A 16,466-nucleotide genomic window follows, 5' to 3' on the forward strand; every position below is an offset into this window, starting at 1 on the left:
TTAAATTTCTAACTTTTGCATGCACAAGACAGCTTTTTCACTCCATGCAGGAAAATGTAAGGTATGATACAGGTGTAGGAGGCTGCAATGTAGCTGGCCACCTCCAACACTATGGGTGAAGTGTAGATGTTGTTGGTTATGCGCAGGAGCAAATGAGTCACCCAGCAGACCAGGACCACGACGGCTACAGCCAACACACTCTTTGCTGCTCTCACCTGAGTCCCTGTGGTAGTTTTGACCTTGGAGGCATTTTGGCAAGGCCTTGAAAGATTTGATTCAGCTTTAGTTTTGCAGTCTGTGTCTGTTTCTGTGGTAAGGGAAGATGCATTTAGATTGGAAGAAGCAGGTTCACCTGGGGGTGTATTTTTGAGATCGTTGGAGAGGGCTGAAGCAGAAACGATGCTGCTGTTTTCTTCTTTAACCTTCTCCTTGGCTGGATGAGAGAAATGGCTGCCTATGCGCTTCTGATGTTGCAGCAAGCTAAAAACAATCCGGATACTTGCATACAAGATCCCTACAATGGGGAAAGCGTTGGCCATGGTTAAATAAATGATCTCGTAGATTTTCTGAGTAACTGGATTAGGGAAGAGGTCAACACAGTCTTCGTGACTTTCATTTTTTCCCTCCACTGCCACAAAGAAAAAGTGTGGGATACTGAAGACCACAGCGATCGTCCAGCTCCCAGCCAGCAGACAGCCCACAAGGGGCAGGCTGTCCATCTGCACCTGTGCACCTCCACGTTTCAGGGATCCGACCAGCTTCTGGTACCAAAAAGCGCTGATGAAGAGGGTCGTGAAGATGCTGCTGGTTTCAGAGAGGTCAGCACAAAATCTAAACACCCCACAGAAGGTTTCTCCAAAGAACCACCGTCCAGCAAAGTCTGCGATGGTGTCGGGCAGGTCCACCAGACAGTTGGTGATGAGATTGGAGATGGCCAAGTTGATGAAAAGGATCTCATTAGTACGGGTGGTGGATTTCTGCCTGGGCAGAGACACTATAGCCAGCCAGTTGTTTCCCAGGATCCCTGCTACAAACATGAGCGCTCTGATGACTGATTCAATCAAGTCCTCTGCATCCATTGTTTCCTTGTCTGGAGACAATTTGATCCTCGCAGATAGAAGCCTCACTGGGGTTTGTAATGTCTAAGGGATGTGCAAGAGGCCCAACCCAGTCACTTCAGAGGTTCAAAATGTTATGTTGTTTTCTGCATGGACCATGGGGTTCTACAGAGAGGGAGGTGTATTTTCAGATGACTAGCAGCATTCCCTCCCTCAGCATGTACAGATTTATGAAACAAGTGTTGGGGTGAAGGCATAAAAGGCCACTCACTCGTATAAATAAAGGCACCAGCGCTGAAAGATGCAAAACAGGGAGTGTAGTGATGGATTCTTTAAGTGTTTGACATCACCAGCCTTTCATCTTTTAGATATTTTTGATTTTATATGTTTTTGTCCCATTTTTAAAAATTTTATTGTTGCTTAATTTAAATTGTTCACATTTTGATTTAGTCTAATTTTGGTTATTAGTTTGTGTGTGTGTGGTTTTTTTTTTTTTTTTTTTTTTAAGATAACCTAATAGTTTATTTAATCACTTTAAGCTTAATGTGTGTGTGTGTGTGTGTGTGTGTTTAAATATATTTATATTTCTTTTTGATAATTTTGTGACCCACTTTTGACTGTTTTGGTCTCATTTTGGTTATTTGGTTAGATATTTATATATCTCATAGACAAGTCCAGGATGGCCATCACTCTCTGATACTATGGGCCTCAATAATCGAGTAGTTCAGGACCTCACAATTTGCTTAAAAAATGGAAAAACTAAAGCACACAGCAAAAGCTTACCATCAATGAGCCTTAAAGTATAGTGTAAAGCTTTATGCATGCCAACATTTTAAATTTAGACTGTGGAAGGTTCGCAACTGAAGTAATAAGAAGCTTTTAAGATGGTTGCAAATGTTTCAATAAGAACATGTATGTTTCTCATTAATGATGTTAACATATTTTAAACTAGTGAATCTCAGAAAAGAGCATAGGTTCCCAAGTTTACGAATTAAAAGTGATACTGATATTTTGGATTTAAAAGGTCATTGATACAAACTCTAAGCAAACATCCCAAAATTCAAGTTAGGAACTTAAATAAAATGTTTTTTATGGTTTTATTACACTTTAATCATATTTGGATGATTTAATTAATGAAAACATATAAAACTTCATCAGTCAAATCAGGGTTTTTTTTTTTTATTGTAAATTTGTTTACAGACCTGTTTTTTGTTTAAATGTGCAAAATATGCAGCCTTATTTAATATGAACGGATTTACATAAATGTTCAGTAACATGTCCCAGGAAAAATAAATCCTGGGACATGTTACTGAACATGTCCCAGCATTATGTCCTGTTCTCATTCAACAGGAAATAATGCAGATCAAACAGTCCACAATTTCCAAATTCATCATAAAAGAGTTTTGTCCACGTTGCAACAAAAAACTTCATTATATTAACCTGATGGCAAATGATCATTTAATACCATTGTAGCAAAAACCAGTTGCAGTGAAGGCTGTAAAGTAGACTGCATAAGAAAAGTAGGCTAACAGATCGTCGGGTCACAGGAGGTGGTCTCAGTCAGAGTAGTGTAGTAGTGTCTCACGTCATTCATGAGTAAAAGCACCACCTTTGGGACAGACGAGAAGCGGCATCTGTGCACTGCTGCCTGCCGGCGCAGACAGGACGGGATGCGGGAAAGAGCTGCGGAGCTTTTCCTCGCCTCTTCTTTTTTTTTCTTTCTTCTTTTTCCCACAATGATTTAGTTTCTCTGCCATCTGCAATTCATGCAGGGGGTTTGTCCGACATCTTCGCCGACATTTGATGTCGCTCTCGTTGGTATGAGACACTGATGAAAGCGGAGAGGACAGAATGCCCGCCAGCGGCGCCGACTCCTCGCTGAAGCCCAGCGCCTTCATCCCGGTGTGCACGGCCGCCTGCCTCCTGGTCGGCTCTACCTCCCTGTTCTTCGTCTTCACGTAAGTCAAGTGATGAAAGAAAAGTGATGACGCGCACTGTTACTTTGCTCCAAAGGTGATCCATCTGTCCCTCTACACACTTACCTTCACATACTTTCTCATTCACACACTGCTGAATTTTGACACCACAAAATGTGAAAAACAAACTCTGACATCTCTGCACATTCTTAAACACACAAGCTGCCACATTGTTCAAGTGTTGTTTTTTTTTTGTTTGTTTTTTTTTGCAGTCCATGTATTTTTTCAAGCTAATCTCTACATTTAATCTGAAGAAGTTGTTCAAATCAGCTATCAAAATGATTTTGCAAAGTTCATTCTTTTGCCTTTTTGCTCTGACTTCACTCAGCTGTCAGAACCATCAGCAGTGGCTACCATCTGACCTGCTTGGCTGATTGTTTGGGCTTGTCTGGGTGGCAGCCCAGTGCACCCTGAGGAGTCACAGTAAGCACAGTTGAGGGGATAAGCTGCTCTCCATCAACATGCACCAGTGTGCCGCAAAAGCAAATACAATGTGTGATAAACGTAGCAGGAGGGAATGAAATGCACCCCAGCGAAGCCTTTAAAAGTCTACATCATATTTGTGTCATCTTTGTGAAAAAGCTGGAGAATTAAATTTAAGCCTTCTTGTTTGACCTACTTGCGAGGAGACATGGTTAAAAAGGCAATGTTGGCATGCAAGAACAAAACAAAACAAAACAAAAAAATCCACTAATGCCAAGAGAATCCAATTTAAAAGATGACTTTAGGTTTGTCTGACATATCTACATGCAGCATTTTAAACCTTTCATGTACACGAAGAACAATGTTGAATGACTGGCTGACGGCTCGCACCTCATCAGTTCCACTGATCTTTCACCTCTGCAGCTGTATCTGTCCTAGTTTCTCCTGTATTCTCCAGCCGTGCAGTGTTTCCACTGGAATCTGACACCAGATTGAGGGGATGCGGATTAGGATCCTCTGGCTGATACCATGTGATCACCCCATCTGGAAAAATGCACTCTGGAATCTTTGACTTTACCATCAGATGTTTAGATGCTATAGGCCTAATTCTATGCTATGCAAGATGTCACATGCTTTTTTTAGTTAAAATCCCCAAAATAGAGTGATTTGCCTTCAGAAATAAGCTAAATTAGGGTGTTCTCGTCTGAATCAGTGTGAGAATTTTTTGTGAGAACGCTAAAATGTGGCACTGACAACTTGATGTGTGCCTTAAAGCTGCAAGCCTGAAATGTTCACGAGACTTTGGGGAACTGGAAATAGACTCATCTGCCAGAAAATGCAAGACAAACTCCATTTTAACAGAAAAAAAAATCAACCTGCTGGCATGAGACATTGAAAAGCAACTACTTAATTGGGACTGCAGTGCTAAACCAGCAAAACCAGGACGCTGCAAATGATTGAATGAACAAGAAATGATGGTGCTTCTCTTGGGACGAGGTTCACATTTTGAGCTAAAACGACTTTATGATATAACATTTCTTTATTAATACAGCCCTGCAGAGAACATCTTCAATCTTTCCTTGTTGCAGAATATTGATTATTAGAGAAAATGTGTCTGGATATACTTCACACTGACTGACCAATAGTGTAATATTTGCATTTTGTACACTACTAGCCATGTTATTTGTTTTTACAATGTGGCTAGAAGAAGAAGAAGCTATTTAAATTGGCTTTATCATAGGAGTGATATTGTAGAATTTTTTTTTCTTAAATGCAAACAATACCTTGTTTAATATTTTATTTATGCTAGAAGCTCAAGCTACAGCTGCATCCATTTCTGACATAATGAACATGTGACATGCCCTCTGCTGTCCCACCTTGGTAACACTGAGTGAAAGGGATGCTGTTTGTCCTCTACCTCAACATTATTCAGGTCTTTGTCAGTGTTGCTGCCAGTTACAGTGACACATAGAGTGTCATTACTCCATACAAGCCGGTCAAGCCGTGTCCTTATGGTACTCTTCTGCATGCTGCTGTATGAATATTAACGAAATTCACACAGCATATTTTAATTGCTTCTTAACTAAAAAAAAAACCCTACAGTGATGTTTTATATATAGCATCATCATCTCTTTCTTCTAATGTTCATGTAATTATCAGTGTCAGCAGTTCTGTATGAGCTTTTAGAAGGCAAGCTTTAAAGCCTGTTTCTGCCGCAGGTTTGGGAGTCACAGAACAACCTTTTCCTCCCTTTTGCCTGATAAAATGAATCAGTTGGTGGTTTCCTGCTTTTGTTCCTCAGACCGTGCACTTTTATTCAGAATGGCCGTGAATATGTAGCTCATTGTTTAACTCTGCCTTATGAAAGTCCAGGAAAAATTCCCCTCGTTGACTGTGATCTTCACCGCTTGAATGAAGAAGAGTGTGTTCATCGAGAGTGCAAAACTATGTCAAGAAAGGAATTTTAAGCATCGCAGGCAGAGTTGTACCAGAGGGCTGCTTATGGGAGTTACAAAAAAAAAAAAGGCAATTACATTATGCAAAATGCTAATATAAAGTTCATCAGGTTAACAATATTGCATTTGCCTGTTAAATTGGATGAGATGCATAAAGCTGGGCAACATTAGCTAATATTAACCTCCATTAGCTAATGGTCATAACAGAACATGAAAGCCAGTAAAACCCTGAGTAGATTGAAATGAGCGGGGTTGGCTTTTATGACTCAAAAATTATTATTATTATTTTTTTTTAGCATTTACAGTCTGCTATAGTTTATTAATAAAGAAGATGATCTGTCAGTAGAATCATTCAAGTATTAATAAAATTATTTCAAAGCCATTTTAATGATCTTCTCATAAAAAGTCTTCATCATAGCTGGCGCACACTGTAAACAGGAAATGGGACACTATTGTGAGGAGAAAGTTGAACACGTCGCACATGGAAATGCCATTACAGGTTGTTTTCTGTGCCAGTGGGAGTAGAAATCTAACAGATCTCACAGTAGTGGTCCCACTTATGTAAGTGGGAAAGTATTTTATAGGAGTCGAAAGGAGTTTCTTCCTTTCAGCTTGACTGGCTGTGTGGCGTGGCGTCTGCTGTGCTACTGACCCACTGTGGGGATGAGGGCAGTGTGCAGATTGCAGAGCAGCTTACTGTTCAGTGTGATTTATTAGAGCTCTGCCCAGACTGTTTCATTAGGTGGGGCTTGTCTTGCAGCGTAATGAACTGTCTCTCCCTGCGGTCCAGATGGTCTCAGACCAATGATGGAGACCAAGTGGAGCCAGCCACACAGTAATCTGGTTCACATCTATTTATAGAGTTATAAAGAGAAATTAAATGGTCCTCAGTTGAATAATTTGACACTTTACCTTGATCGATAATGAAGATAATGTTGGTTTACCCAGCTTTTGGTTCAGTGGGCGCAGGAGTTTCAGTTGCAAAGCTTAATGTAACTGGACAGTTACTACAGCTTAAGCTCTTGTCAAACATGAACTCAGGTTGTGACAAGAGCTTGGACACAAAACCAGAGTAGCAGCCTTATGGGAATAAGGACTGAAGACAGAACGATTATAAACTCAGTTTCTTTGAATCTGCAAAGAAAGACAACAACAGACGATGCTTTAAAAGCCTTTTGCAGTGAGAGACAATCGGGAGTCAGCTGACAATGTATGGAAGAGCACCATGTAAAATAGTAAGCCTCGGCTGTGCGCTCTCTGTTTCGCGTCTAATGTGGAGAATCCACAATACACAGGACTGGCAGAAATGGTCCGTAATCCAAAGTTCATAATCTAGGGATTACTGGGTTTGCAGCTGGCATGGCATCAGCAAGCGTTCCTCTACAGAGGGACGGGGACCCCTCCCCCCGCCATCTAAAACCAGCCCCAGGGTTTTGGGATTTGAGCTGAAGTGGGATGAAGTGCAAAAACGGAGCAAAGGATTTTGCTAGTGTTTTTACTTTCAGTCAGTGTTTGTGTTTGATCGCTCACATGTGGACAGTTCATGCTCATGACATTGTGCCAGAAAAAAGGTGAGAAATGTCATAAGATGCAACTTCCTGGTCAGTTTAAGGAGCTACATAATTTCCTAGGATTTATTTCAGCCGTTATTGATACATTGCTGTAACGCATAACATTGGCAAAGGTTCAGTACTGTATATAGGTTAAATAAACCCTGCTGATATAATCCACTGATTCTTTCTTTCTCTGTCCACGACTGTAACCTGATTATACTGCCCCTCCTTCTAATCTCACACCAAAGTGATTCACCCATTCACTGTAATTCAGCACACACACACACACACACACACACACACACACACACACACACACACACACACACACACACACACACACACACACACATACTGAGTTAATGGAAGCAATATGTGACAGACACCTTGCTTTTAAGCAAGATCTTTTCAATTTTTTCAATCCTGATAGCATGTCCAGATCAATGTTTGCTCCATTCATGCATCCAACCATCCAATTTTCATGCCCGCTTTATTCACTGCAGGCTCATGGAGGTAAGTGGGGAGGGTGGGTGAGAAGGGGGGCAGTGTTAGACCCTGAACAGACCCGCAGTCAATTAGTCAATTACAGGGTGAACACACGAACAGACAACTGCACGTGTTCACAGCCATATCTATTTGAGAATAACTACTTGCACCAGGCTGGATTTTAAATTAAGAAAAACTGGGGGTGATTTTGGTAAACTACACATTCATATTTGTTTGGAAACTTTTAATATATATAATTTAGAGTGCTGTGAAGCTTGTACACCAGAATTCGTCAATTGTATTGACTAAAAGTAATTTGTGCTCTAGTTGTTTTTTTAAATGGTACAGAGACAACATATTTAGCTTGTAACTTGAACTTTTCAACATTTCAACATAATCCAAATTGTACACTGAATAACAAGTACAAATAATGGGCCAAAAAAACCAACAAACAAACAAAAAAAAACAGAAAAGCACTCTGACAGTGCAGACCTCCACCAAGGAGCTCAATACCACCCATACTATGTTCTTCACCCAATGTTATAGACCTACATTCATTTTATATCGATACACTGTTAGATTCCTAGATACAATGATAATGAATCCACAGTCTTGGCTATATTGTGGTGTTTGTTGCATGTTTATGTCTAAATTTGTTCTCCTGCAGTGTTAAAAATTCCAAAGATCCCTTATTTCATCCCGTTATTGATCGTAGTATCCGGAATTTTGCTGAGCTCCAGACCTATCTGTGATATCTTGTAAAACCTGTTGGGAACTTCTCCTGTATTATTTGGTCAAGCACACGGACCATTGTGGAGTTACATGCATATATACTGAAAATGGCATTATCCTGCAATGATAAAGGATCATTAAGAAAATGTATGGACCCAGAAACGGATCCAGATCACTCCCAACATTTTAAAGTTAGACCAAAAACTATTTTCCCAGAAAAAAAGTCACAAAATCCATCCATCCAGTAGTTTTTGTGTAAAGTATCTTCACAAAGAAACAACCTAAACAGACATACAGGTAAGAACATCATCTAAAAAAAAGGAAAATCTTATAATTAAGAACTTATGTACGCAGACAAAAAAAAAAAAAAAAAAAAAAAAATCAGCAACATGTTCAGTTGTTATTAAGCATTTGAAAAAGGATGAATGATTAAGGAGGAGATGGAGAGTTTCAACACCAAACAAAATATTTATCAATTTAGGAACAGATGTCAATATAAACTTAAAAACAATTTGTCTAAAAGAATTAGAAACTCCAGAAAAATCAAGATCTTGGGATTATTATACAGGGATATGCGATGAGACGTCTTGCAAGGCTGAAAACCAATAGAAAGGTTGTGGCAATAGCATGGTTCAATAATAAAACAGCTGTACAGACCCACCACCGACTGAAAACATTTGGTGATTAAAAAACAAATATAACAATAGATGCTGCAGACTCTAAATAAGAAGTGATGTAATAAAGCAACATACCATCAGTCTCTTGTTTATAGTTTGACTTGTTAACTGTCCCGACGTTTATAATGGCAGATTTGCATTTCACAACACAAAGGTCTCTTTATACAATAAGAAAATTCAACTTAGTTTTCAGCTTTAGTAATTTTTCATCTGCTTGAAAGACTCAAAGCAATGCTAAGATGAATATGCTACCTGCTATCATGCCACTTAGCATGGAAGCAACCTGACCTGTTCATCTTGTAATTACACACCCAGATAAGTTTAGACGGGATTAGGTGACCAATTACTCTGATGCTGACACAGATAATCCCCTAGAAAAATATGAACATTTCTATCAACTAGACCCAGTCATGGAATACCATGGAATATGTTGGTACAAAGGGCAAAACATGGACTTGAAAATTGCACATTTACTACTGTGTTTTGTCTTCATACCTGTTCTACTTATAAGTCTCACCTGTTTGCATTTGGTCACAGATCATTTGTGCAAGGAATCACAAATTAGACACCCATCATGTGCAATGTTTTCAGTGGTTGCTGCCATTTTTTTTTTATCCTTTCATGCTTCAAAATCAGTGGCTAGACATTTCAAAAGATATTTTATTTGAATAATAATTATGATCTTACCATCTCAATCAATGCTGCCATATAAAAAAAAACAACAGACCAGGGATATGCTGCCATATTATGATTTATAACCAGTATTACAATATTTGGAACATGTGGACAAACACATTTATTAATCTCTTCATGGTGAGACTTAGCTCAGTAACCTAAATTTTATAGCATGAAAGATCCAAAATGCGCTGATTTGCAGCCGTGTTGTAATTTACATAATTGGAAGTTAGGCTTTGTCAAGCAGATAATATGACATAATTATGCAGAAACTAACACATCTTTCACTTTATTTTATAATTTCTCACAGACAAAATGACTTAAGATGAAACGAAAACTGACATACTGATTGATGCCGAAAGTTTTCTTAAAACTCTCAATAACTTTGGAGTGGTGTAGGAAGATTGATCCTGGAGAACCCATTCATCATTTAATCCCTCGTTATTCATGAACACATACTAATACGCGCTAATCTGTTTTTGTACACATTATTTTTATGATCCATTGTTCCCATAAGAATAAATAGGATGTAGATCATCTGCTAATGTCTTTAGTGCAGCCTTGATTTGTAATGGTTTGCTTGCTTTGCGTGGGTCTACAACTTTTTATAATGATTTTTCCCTATGTGTGTTTATTCAGATGCCCGTGGCTGGCAGTTACCATCTGCCCTGCTGTGCCACCATGTTGTGCCATCCTTTTCCTATTTGTGCTTGCCAACTTCACAATGGCAACCTTTATGGATGCTGGTGTTCTCCCTGTGGGTTAGTAATCAAAGCATTTCCAGCAGGAAAAATTCTCTTTCGTTTACTTGTGAGCATTACTTCAGTAGTTTTCTTCCCTGTTTTGTAGCCAGTGAGGATGAAGACAAGGATGATGAGTTCCGCGCTCCGCTGTACAAGAACGTAGATGTAAAAGGTGTCCAGGTCCGGATGAAGTGGTGTGCATCGTGCCATTTCTACAGACCTCCACGCTGTTCCCACTGCAGTGTCTGTGATCACTGTGTGGAGGTAGGTGCATGGATGGATTCAACGGGAAACCTCATGGTTTTAGTTAGAAAAAAACTAGTGAATTAAGATCCACAGATGATGAGTGAGTGTAGATGTGCATGTGGGGAGAGACAGTAAAGAAGATTTCTGCAGGGTGACCGATAGCTAGAGGGTGACCGGGAAAGAAATCTCAAAAATCAGGTTAATCCTTATCTCAGATCCTTTGTTGTCTCTGCAGAAACACAATTGGAAAAAGGGTTCAGACATCAAACTACTGTATATCTACAAAGCGCAGTGGGGTTTTCACTTGATACAAATGCAAATTGGATTTTTACAGCAAAATATTTTTGTTGTTTTTTTTTTTTCCCTCTTCTTTTCTCAGGATTTTGACCATCACTGTCCGTGGGTAAACAACTGCATCGGGAGGCGAAACTACCGCTATTTCTTTCTGTTCCTGTTGTCTCTCACTGTTCATATGATAGCTGTCTTCACGTTTGGCCTCATATATGTCCTGCACCACATGGATGACTTATGGAAACTGCATTTCACCGTTACGTATCCTTGTAGCATGCTCAGTACACCTGTCTCTGTCTGTCTAGGCTAATATTTATTTATAACCATTTATCCAACCAATACAGATATTAAGCACTTTTCCTAAACAGGGTTTCCAGTTTGGTAGTGATCAGTATATCGGGCTTGTTTCTTATCCCTGTTCTGGGTCTTTCTGGGTTCCACCTGTATCTCGTGTCCAGAGGTCGCACTACTAATGAACAAGTGAGTGATTTTTACTGCAGAATTATGTTCTGTCCCACCTGATTGTACCATGCATACAGAGACTTCTCTGGATCCTTTAATGGCATGATGTATATTTATCTATACTCGATGTTTGTTGACAATATCACAGGTAACTGGGAAGTTTCAAGGAGGAGTGAACCCTTTTACACGAGGTTGTTGTAGCAACATGGAATATCTGGTTTGCAGTCCCATTTCCCCAAAGTAAGAAAGACTTTTTTTTTTTTTTTTTTTTACACCTGTATATTTAGCATTTTTTGTTGCTTTATCTATCATGAAGTGACACTTTGCCATCTCTGTCTGTTCTGGGATCCAGTTACACAGGGAGACCTTGCAAGAAAGCAGCAGTCATCCATGTCCAGCCTCCATTCCTGAGGCCAGAACTTGAGAGGCAGATGCCAGTGAAAGTTGGGGACAATGGGCTGCATAGTCTAGCTCTCCAAAAAAAAGTATGTGCACACAGCTAAGTATTTTCTCATACATCGTCCCAATATTGCAACCCCGGCTGTCAAGAGATATGAGATGATGTCTCTGATGTCTCTGATGTTTCTGTGCTTTTTATTCTCCTGCCAGCAAACCTCAGCTGGAGCCGTTGAACTGTCAGATATGAAAACTCCACCACCACTGCCTCCAAAACCAGAACGTGGGCTGCTGAAAAGCCAAGTTTCTGTCATGGATGGTACGGTGACATTACAGCTGTATAATACCTGTGAGAACTATACAAAGCGCAGCACCAATGTTTTCATGGATAACGTATATATTTATATAAGGATGAAATCATTTCATGATACGCTGTTTTATTGCAACAAAATACAGAGAATAGAAAAGCATTCCAGAAATATTGTGTTTCAGTGTGTCCTAAAATTACAATGTTTCTCAGCTTTCAGATATGACTTAGTTTTATTAAGAGATAAGATATTTATCAGACTGACTTTAGAAAGATTTTCATCTCTGCAGGGAGCTTTTGACAGACTAAGAAAATAAAAGTTTTCAGTCCTACCAAAATATTCTTGGTATTGACCTTTATTAGAGCTTCGACCATAAGAAAATGACAGCATATTGCAAGCTTTATCGCTTCAAATCTCTTTTTGAAGGTGCCATTGCTTGAACGCAGATTTTCCTATACATTTGCAGATGATCATATTTAATCACAAGATGACCTCTTTTTCAGATATGGGACACCACACCAAATCCATTATTCCCGTATCTATTCCCACAGTGCCACAGCTACGGCCGGTTCTGGAGGCAATATCCAGGGGATCATCACCCATTCCTCCAGAACAGGTAGTTTTTGTTATATTTTAGCTCTTTGTTGGTTTATGAGAATGATTTCCAATACATACATGGTTTTACTGGGTTCTTTACAGACACTGCTGTCTGTTTTGTGTTGTTTTGCTTAGTTGCTGAAGACGTCAGAGCAGCAAGGGAACAACAAAGGTCCTGATGTCGGCTCAGAGTCTAGAGAAAGTCCTGCAAGAGGGAGCCATCAGGCTAATGTGGCTGTCCAAGCTCCCCTCCAGCTAAGCACACTCTCGAGCTCACTACAGATCAACTCTCTGACTCTCAATTCCCGTTCTCTCACCCTGAAACACAGCAGTCGCCATGGCAGCAAATCCCAACTGCCTGTCATGCACACTGATGGGTTGGGAGCCAATCCCCCTGCAGGGATCATCTCCTCTTCTGGTCTGCTGACCAACCACAGCAGCAGCAGCAGCAATGGCTGCCCCTCCTATGATAACCTCATAAACCCTGCAGATCCTCAGTTCATGACTCACAGGGGACCCCCTTCAGTGAGCTACCACCCTCACTTTATGGCCCTGGCTGCAGATGGAACTGTGCAGCGTTCTTCTCCTCACGCCTACAGTCCTGTGTTTATGGGTGTCACTAGGCAGTCTCCTCAGCCTCGAGACTCCTCACCATCTCTGCAGGGTCTCACTTCGAGAGATCCCTCACCGTCTTTCCAAGGCATAATTCAACGGGATCCTTCTCCTGCTTTTCAAGGGCTGATCCCAAGAGACCTCCAAACCCAAAGCATAGCAACCCGAGATGTTCCGCCTCCAGGTGTGATGATTCGAGACATGCCTTCTCAAAGTCTTAGAGACAGCCTCCGGGATTTTGTTCCCCAGGACATGACGCTTCCGAAGTCTGCCGCTGCTCGCTATGACAACTTTTCAAAAACCATCATGGCGTCAATCCACGAGCGACGGGAGCTGGAGGAAAGGGATAGGATGCTCCGTATCCAGCCCAGATCCCATGTTCTCTATGGCCCAGATTTGGGGATTTACGACATCCCCAGCAGGAGGAGCCTGCCACCAGACAACATTCGACCACAAGGTTCCCGTGGGCCGACTCCCCCAGCGTACGGTTCCAGGGAGTTTCTGATGAGCACTGGTCTTCTAGGTTACAGCATGAGGACCTCACCTCTATCCAGCTCCTCCACTTCTTCTCTGACTCGTGGCCCAAAAACGTCCAGCTCTCCTCTGCAGAGTAGCAGCAGCAGCAGCCTGCAAAGCAAGGGCAGGTCTTCGTCTCCAGCCTACGGCCCTCCTGAGAGGCAGACCCAAGGCCTTCCTTCTTCCACAGCCACCTTGCCCCGGTTATCTTCCACCACCTCGGCTGCTCCTCCATACTCTTCCTATGCCACCACAAAGCGATCCTCCCTCCCTTTCTCCTCTGAGGGAAAGGAGTCTGTCCCCCTGGGAGCCCTGAAATAAATCATATTCCATGTTTCATATGGTGTGAATGAATCTTCTATGCAGTGTTAGTCTAACTCCTCACAGCTTCAAAACCTTTTTGTATAAGTGAGGCCTTTTGGGGCCTTCTTCTTGGGGGCATGTGAGGTGGAACCAATAAACAGTGAAGGATAAACACAGAAATATTCTTCCAAATTTCAAACTAATTTTAAAAGCTGTGAATCTCAGGATACCTGTGCCTCCTCTTGAAAACCGAGGGAGCGCTGTAGACTCAATCAAATCAAAGGAGGTTTGTAAAGATGACAGAATAACTTATCTGTTTGTGTTTTGATATTGTGCATCATTGTAATACACCATCTCTAATTTGTGTCATACTGAAAAAAAGCCCTTGTTTAACAAACTTTTTGTAGCTGTTTATATGATTAAACTTATTTTGTAATTTCCACTTGATTTTGGATTTCATTTTTTCAGTTGAACGGTAGTAAAAGTACAAAAGTAAGTTGCATTTTAATTCCAATCAGCTGCTTTGTTTTTTTCTGCACTGCATTTGGTTATAGCACCCTCTGGTGATCACTTTTAGATAGTGTTGTAATGTTAGTAAGGAAGCAAGATCCAGCAGATGATGCTGTTGGGTGTAAAATGTCAGAAGAGAACATCTCGTCTTAGAGGCTACAAATGCAGGGAAGAACCAAAGGAGGACCTTTTGATAGGCTCCATAGTTTATTTGTTTAACTGATGGAGGTGGTTTATCACAGAACATTCACAATTATATTAAATGACTTCCAAAAGGAAATGAACAAAAAGGATTTGTGTTGCATGAGAGAAATCCAATGACAAATCTGAAAAGTTCAAGTATCAGCTCTTCCAGCTGGCCTTCGGATTTAGGACAGGCTTGATCAGTCTTTATGGCATAAATATTCCAGATAACACAAACTTTTTGCCAGCAAATGACAAGACTTGACACTTTGAGGTCAAAATCTCATGTAAGTCATTGTTGAGCTCGGCAGGCGCACAGATATGACAGTAAGGTTTTAAAAGCTAAGCTGATTTAAAGCATTGTCAGGAATTTACAGTGCGGCTGTCAGATCTCGTACCATGCAGCCATTTCAAAAGATGTGGAGCATTATCAAAAATCAGAAAACAGACGTAAATAAAAAGCCAGTCTGTTAAAATCCGTGAAAGGCAATAAAAATCAAACTGTCATCAGCTGTTCTTGCCAATAATGTTTGGAAATATTATATAAAGATGTTTTTACTGAAGAAAGGAGGAATTCAGAGAATATAGATCTGCAGTCAGTGTCTGGGTGTTTAAGGTATTATTAGGTTCCTGGAGGAAAACGAAATATTTTTAGTGAGACATTAACTCTGTGGAAAAGAGCACCGCAAATATATCAGATAAAATAAGCAGGTAGCATGATGGATTGCACTGAGCCGCTACAAAAATGGAAACTGAAATTAATAAAGAAAGGTGTAATAACAGGTAAGATAGTGGCAGAAAAGATATGAACAGTGTCTTTATTTAATAGTGTGTTAGTGTATGGATAACTGGGGGTTTTATGTCTTGGTATCTCTTATTCAAAAATATTGACACAGTTGTTCACATTGACGTTTGATTTCTATACTTTCCCAGAAATGGAAACAGTGAGAAGCAAATTTATTCCGTCATAACATTTGCAAAATGGACAGCATTCCTCATCACAGCATCAAATGAGGCAAATGTAGAGGAAGATAAATCTCCTCAATCACATTTTCTCTGAGGGTCAATTTCTGCTTTCCAGACTACAGCTTCCTCAGAAGAATAAGCAGCAACTCACAGTCATCAATCCATCTATACAACGCACTCAAGGTGTCAAAGCTTTGCTCATCTAACATGGTTATAAATAAAGCTGAACCTGAGCAAATGAGCTGTAATTCACACTGCAGTTCATAAAACATGCAGAACATGTCATGGTGTGTATAGTTGCGAATGCAAACACAGTATTTCTCTTATCTGCAACAAAATACTTGATTGAAACATTATCCTCATAATAATCTTTTCTATCCTTCACACAGACTGTTTCTTAATCCAACAAAGGGCCTCACAAATAAGTGAGGAGGAGTGAAGTAAAATTACTGAAGACTTTCTGTCCCTTCTTATCCTCTCTGTGACTGATGCTGCTGACTTTAGTTGGATGACCTCAATATTATGAAATAATGTAGCAGATGTGGCCTGGCATGTGCAGTTTTGCTGTTTGCCAAATGAAAATAAGATGAAAATGAAAAGATTTTGCCATGTTGCTATTTGTTTAGATGTTTTGTTATGTTGTTATGAAATAGACTCAGGGACACACGCTACTGCATAGATGTATTTTATTAAGATTTTGGTGGTAAACTGGCACAAAGCAGTGCATAAAAGAAAATGATACATGGTTTTCAACATGTTTTACAAATAAAAAATCTGCTCAGTGACTATGTGTATTTA

The 16,466-nt window shown here is 40.2% G+C and overlaps 2 protein-coding genes across 2 annotated transcripts; one reads left to right on the top strand and one right to left on the bottom strand.

Moving 5' to 3' along the window:
* Positions 1-8: 8 nt before the first annotated feature.
* ora5 (olfactory receptor class A related 5) lies at positions 9-1,079 on the bottom strand (the record flags this gene model as incomplete). The annotated part of the gene is made up of 1 exon (XM_079256327.1): positions 9-1,079. One exon carries the CDS (start codon positions 1,077-1,079, stop codon positions 9-11), a length of 1,071 nt encoding a protein of 356 aa, XP_079112453.1.
* A 1,830-nt stretch (positions 1,080-2,909) lies between these two features.
* zdhhc8a (zDHHC palmitoyltransferase 8a) lies at positions 2,910-14,027 on the top strand (the record flags this gene model as incomplete). Its single annotated transcript, XM_079257132.1, has 10 exons — positions 2,910-3,016; positions 10,175-10,300; positions 10,389-10,542; positions 10,904-11,076; positions 11,193-11,295; positions 11,426-11,517; positions 11,630-11,762; positions 11,887-11,992; positions 12,485-12,597; positions 12,714-14,027. The coding sequence occupies 10 exons, from the start codon at positions 2,910-2,912 to the stop codon at positions 14,025-14,027; spliced, it is 2,421 nt and encodes an 806-aa protein (XP_079113258.1).
* Between the last annotated feature and the right edge of the window lie 2,439 nt (positions 14,028-16,466).

This window comes from Telmatherina bonti (assembly GCF_933228915.1).
Source record: "Telmatherina bonti genome assembly, chromosome: 17".
NCBI lineage: Eukaryota > Metazoa > Chordata > Actinopteri > Atheriniformes > Telmatherinidae > Telmatherina > Telmatherina bonti.